Source organism: Asterias amurensis, chromosome 11 (genome assembly GCF_032118995.1).
Source record: "Asterias amurensis chromosome 11, ASM3211899v1".
Taxonomy (NCBI): Eukaryota; Metazoa; Echinodermata; class Asteroidea; order Forcipulatida; family Asteriidae; genus Asterias; species Asterias amurensis.
The window spans coordinates 12,520,642-12,525,927 of NC_092658.1; the positions used below are offsets into that span (position 1 = coordinate 12,520,642).

Below are 5,286 nucleotides of genomic sequence, written 5' to 3' on the forward strand. Positions count from 1 at the left end.
CAGATTGTCCAATGGGTCTATAGGGTTATGGATTTCTTAAAAAAAGACCCGGATGTTTTCAAGGTGTGAATGAGAATTCATTTACCATTTTACATTTGGGTCTTGCACTGGGTGAGTTTCAATAAATGTTAGCGAAAGTTACACACAGCTATTTTTGTCTTTTGTCACCAAATATAGCTCACATTTCTCCAAAGGGTGCCAAAAAATTCTTCCTTCCAGCCTTTGTTTTGAAGAAAAACAAGATGGCGGCAACAAGATAAAGGTCAAGCCTTGTGCGGCATGCGAATGATTGACTTTTGGAACGCAAGGTGGCAGCAGATTTGCCAGGCAAATCGTTCTCGGTAATGTGTGCTTGCTAAGAACTATACGTTAACAATGACAAACTTACCAGGGGTACGTTTTGGCGGCTGCAACCAATAACTTAATTTCGTTAACTGGCCTGTGGTTAAATTAAACAACAGTTATCGGTTACGACCGCAAAAACACACCCCTGGTAAGTCTGCTGCCACCTAGCGTTCCAAAGTCTCCACTGTAATAGTCTTACTTTCTATTTTGTGATGCTTGACTGTTTCGCTGTCGCGATCTTTCAGCAGAGCTATTTGATCTTCGGTCTGGTTTACGGCAGCGAAGAATACGAAGGAAGGCCGCCTTGAATAATGGATTGGAGATGGCGTAGCAGAACGGATTGACGAGGCTACTCAGGTGAGCCATCCACCCCAAAAACTACAAAATAATAAAGGGGAAAAATACCAAATCAAGAGAATGGGATAATAATAATAATAACAACAAATTTTGCAAGCGCTTTTCACATCTAAAGGGAGTGTCAAGGCGCTTGCAACATTGATACCTCTGGTCACTTGGCATTAATTCAGTCCTTAAACCATCTCAGCTCCCTGGGGAGGAGTATACAGCCCAGCCTAGCCTGTGTAGCATTAATATGCGCTAGGTTACTCGGCTAAATCAATTACAAGAACCATCTCTGCCCTCACAGGTACCCATTTACACCTGGGTGATGAGAAGCAGCTGTAGTTAAGTGTCTTGCTCAGGGACACAAGTGTCATGACCGGGACTTGAACCCACACTCCGCTGAACATCATGCAGGATCCGTTCTCATGTCACCATTGAAGCTGGCCAGTGCCCATAGTTTAGGAGAAACATATTGATCTGAATGATTTTTTTTTCCAGATGATAAACTTAAAGACCATTAAAGGTTTGTTATTCTGTTTGTGTTTTCGTTTGTTCAGAACTATAAGGTCCTTAGTGCATTATAGATTTCTTGAAACTGATTTTGCATATTTTGGAGTTTCTGGTTAATGGGTTTTATTGATCAAGCATGGTCTCCTGAGTATTCGTATTGCGTTTTATTACTTGCTTTGTTTGTCCAGTTTGTTCGTCCGGTTAGTTTGATTAGAATGAACAACAGGTAAGTTTTTTAATCCTAATAAACATTTATTTGAAACTCTCTTCGTCAAGTAATACCATCAACAGACACACTGTAAAAACCGGTGTGTTAAAATTTGCACCATATGGGTGTTGTCACACATATTTTCGATACCGAAAGTTTACAACAATAGTGTTAAAATAACACCAATTTCGCTCGTATACGCATGCAACCGTGGACCTCTTATTGTCCTCTTTTGGTACAGGTCCCCGGTTTGAATCAATGTGTATAACTGCTCACTTACTTTAATACCCGATGATGATTGTTTTTATTCTCTCTTGGGGAATATTTGACAACACCCCAGGTGTAAATTTTAACCCCACATTCGTTGTATATGTAACAAAATGCGAAAAAATAATAAGTGCGCTTACCATTGATGTGTATGGTGAGACCTTAAGTGTTGGTATGGTGTAAAGTAGTATAGGAGTTACTGACCAAGGCAGTCCGGATATAAGCATCATGATAAGAATCCAAGTCAATGTACGGGTAGCTCGAATACTGGCCAGCCGGCTTTCTAGTTTCGATCTCCTTGATGAACTTTGCTTGATAATAGGTTTGCCTGGCCGGGAGACTGCTTGGGGAACCTTCAGGGAGTGTGTGATGTGATTGTTACAGTCCTCAGTGTCTTCGAAGCCTTGATTTGTGAAACCTAGGTCTCTAGACACGCTAAAAACTCTATTAGTGTACATAGTATCTGGACCGTCCTTCGCCATGGGAGCTTTGCTGAGTGTGTCTTGAGCTGTTCTTGCAGATGAGTCACAGTTTGTCTCATGAGTATTTTCGATTGACTCAGTGTGCCCATTGCTGAGAACTTGGATGCTGTCTTGGATGTGCATGATAGGTTGATCGTTGCTGAGTGTATTTGTATTGGTGGTTGGTGGTTCTGTACCTCGTTTGTGCGTCATCGAATGGATGTCCCTTTCAGGTGGCTCACAACTTTGGCTGTTAGCCTTCTTCTGGGTTCCATTAATGTGAGCTGCATTTGTGCTGTATCTCTTTATGTGAATATCTTTAACAGATCTTTTTGACTGTACTTTTCTAGAAAGTTTTTTGTCCGTGAAGTCGGAACTGATTCGTTCACCAGTGCTTCGTTTGTTGCCTTGGCCTTTCCGAATAACAGCACTGTAGACAAACGCGTAGAGAATTATTGTAGCAATCATTGGTATCCAAGATAAAGCCAGAACTGCAAACAGAAGTAGATATGGATGAAGACCGTAGGATGGAAAGCATGCTGGAGGTTCTATCTTAATAGTCACCCCAGTGTAGGGAAAAATTATAACTAAAGGGGTCCAAATCAAGACCGGTACGATGTATGCAACGGCTATCATGGAATACGCACGTCTGGTTGACTTTCCTTTCAGATGATGCAGCGGCATGTTCAGTGCCCAGAACCTGTCGAAGCAGATGATCATCGTCATTAGAAATGTAGCATGAATGAAAATATGGTTGGTGTAGACGAAAACGAGGCAGAAGTATTCACCATAAGGCCAGTAGCCAAAGTACCATGTCATATTGATTGCTCCTGGTGTAATCCCACCACTGACCAGATCAGCTACGGCCAAGCCGATGATCAGATGATTCGAGTAGGTACGGAGTTTCTTGGTCGTTGCGTACGCCCAGATGACCAGGACGTTTCCGAGGAGAGTTAAAACAAGAACTGTTGTGCAAAGGATAACTTTAAGAGTCAGATGAGGGAGTTTTGGATACGAGAACCCTGGAACGTTCTCAGGTTCATCAGATGATGAGATGTTGGCCCAGTAGCTGTCGTTCAGCTCCAACTCATTTTCATATATATAGTAAGTGTCATTGGAACTCGGTAACAAGCCACTATCATTGGTCCACATTTGTGTCGTTTGCTGCATGGTTGAGTTGAGTTCCATCGATGTTGTGGATACGAATTCCTTGATTGTGCTTAAACCTTTCAAGAAAAAGTTGCGTCCGCAGAAATGCTATTACTAAAAAAGGGTACGCGGTAACACCATGAGAATATCTCTTTTGAATGTTATTTAAAAAAAAAGAGCTACAGAGAGTGAATGTGTTGCAATTGATGTATCGCTGTTATGTTTCGGTGTTGGACTGGCTGTGTAAGGCAGTAGCGTACAACACAGATGCGAGATGATAAGTGTTGAAACAACGTGCGTCTGGTGTGACTTTATTTACCATGGAGTCACCCAATGCAAACCGTATACGAGTCGTCGATTTCACAAAATGGGTAAAATCACAATAAAAGGTCTGGATGTACGTCATCTGGACGCAGCTTGTCAATAGAAAGTAGGCTAGGTTTTCCATTATACACAGGGCACCCCTCACTAAATAATGAACGAATCTTTGACAATCGATTGAGTGTGGTGAAAAATCCTATCTGGTCAAATTTGTATCATTCATTTGTCGAGCGTTGCTGGAGTGAAGTTATATTAAACACTTCCGATTTTAGAATTTTGCTGTAATCTAATGATATAACAAATTTACATTATACTCGGAGAGACTGTATACAACAGATATCAAAGGATCAAAAAGATATGGCTTTATAATGTACAGAAATGGGTGTATATATAATACTTAAAGAAAATGATTGTGCCAAATATCATAGAGTGGATTTTCTCGGTCTATGTAAAGTAATTTTGTGTGTTTTCTTGTAGCCTACTTTGTAAGTATAATATAATCATTGATAGATCAAGTTGAGAGTTCTATTCGAATATTTTGCAATAGAGAAAATGCATAAGCGTCAACAAAATTAATTGTATTATAAGTGCTGAAGCCAAATGAAATTGCATCAAGTTGGGTATCAACTTTGTGGTTCAGCACATTACATAAACCTATGACATGTAGGATCATTTGCTGTATAGGCCGCTGCTCCAGGAAAGGGCAAGGCTCTCAAGGACCCGGAATCCGGTTCATTTCTGACCCGGGATGTTTTTAGAGCGTGTTTGATATGTGTGTGTGTGTGTGTTTGCTCTAACCATCGATATTCAAATCACAATTTTGCTTTTCAAGCAAACATGTTGTGCATTGATGTGAACTAAATTTCTATATGGATTTACTGACGTGGGACAACTAATGAAAAAAGCAACAGTGCAAATGCAATTGTTTAATCTGCATCATTGCAATGTGTGATACCATGTGAACATCCCTTCATTTATTACAGCGAATGCTTTGGCACATAAATAAACAGGCTTCTTTACTAATTTTGGTTTGACCCTTGCAATGTGTGTCAGTTGCACCGTATACTCAGTGTTTTCTCGAGCGAGCTTTGTGAAAACCACAGGCATCTCGGTGACGGTGTGATTCGATTCTCGACCTTTGCAATCCTGGAGCAGGGCCCAATTTAGCGCAAAATATTACTTAACAATTTTCGCCTAAGCAGAAACGAGCGGGACACCATTCATATAAATGTGCACGTGGAAAGGCAGTCTGGCTGAGGTAACCTACTCTGGTAAGCACAATTTTTTGCGCTCAGCTATTTTTGTCCTGCTTAAGCAGCTCTATGAAATAATTGAACCCATGGTGTCTTACCAACTAAACCATCGAGATTACCCGGTATAGCTAGATGCAGTTCGAATCCTAGTTGCGGGTACCGCAACGATTTATAGTAGATGTTTAATTTAAATAAAGACTATTTATTTGGGTTTTACCTTTACACCGATGTGTGTCAGCGCTGTATACTATACGTTCATAGGCTTCTTTAGCTAAAATCACAAGCGTGCCTTAACAATGTGATATCAAATTATCCCTATACTTTCCGGTCTGTGTACACTATGCTTGAGTGCTAGTTAAAGTAGACCGATAAAAGGTGTCAAGCCATCAATATGGAGCTCCAGACTATATTTTGTTCTGGTCGTGTGTAA

At 40.7% G+C, this 5,286-nt stretch overlaps 1 protein-coding gene across 1 annotated transcript; it reads right to left on the bottom strand.

Annotated features, from left to right (window-relative positions):
- Window positions 1-354: 354 nt before the first annotated feature.
- On the bottom strand, window positions 355-3,321 carry LOC139944045 (muscarinic acetylcholine receptor M2-like). The gene is made up of 2 exons (XM_071940993.1): window positions 1,813-3,321; window positions 355-723 (listed from the first exon to the last, which is right to left on the bottom strand). Exons 1-2 carry the CDS (start codon window positions 3,319-3,321, stop codon window positions 541-543), a joined length of 1,692 nt encoding a protein of 563 aa, XP_071797094.1. The 3' UTR covers window positions 355-540.
- Between the last annotated feature and the right edge of the window lie 1,965 nt (window positions 3,322-5,286).

What these genes read in the sequence shown, in the direction of transcription:
- LOC139944045 (XM_071940993.1), bottom strand. Translation starts at nt 3,321, where the DNA reads ATGGAACTCAACTCAACCATGCAGCAAACGACACAAATGTGGACCAAT. An exon ending in TCTCACCATACACATCAATG is followed by an intron (nt 724 to 1,812) that starts GTAAGCGCACTT and finishes ATTATTTTGTAG; the next exon opens with TTTTTGGGGTGGATGGCTCA.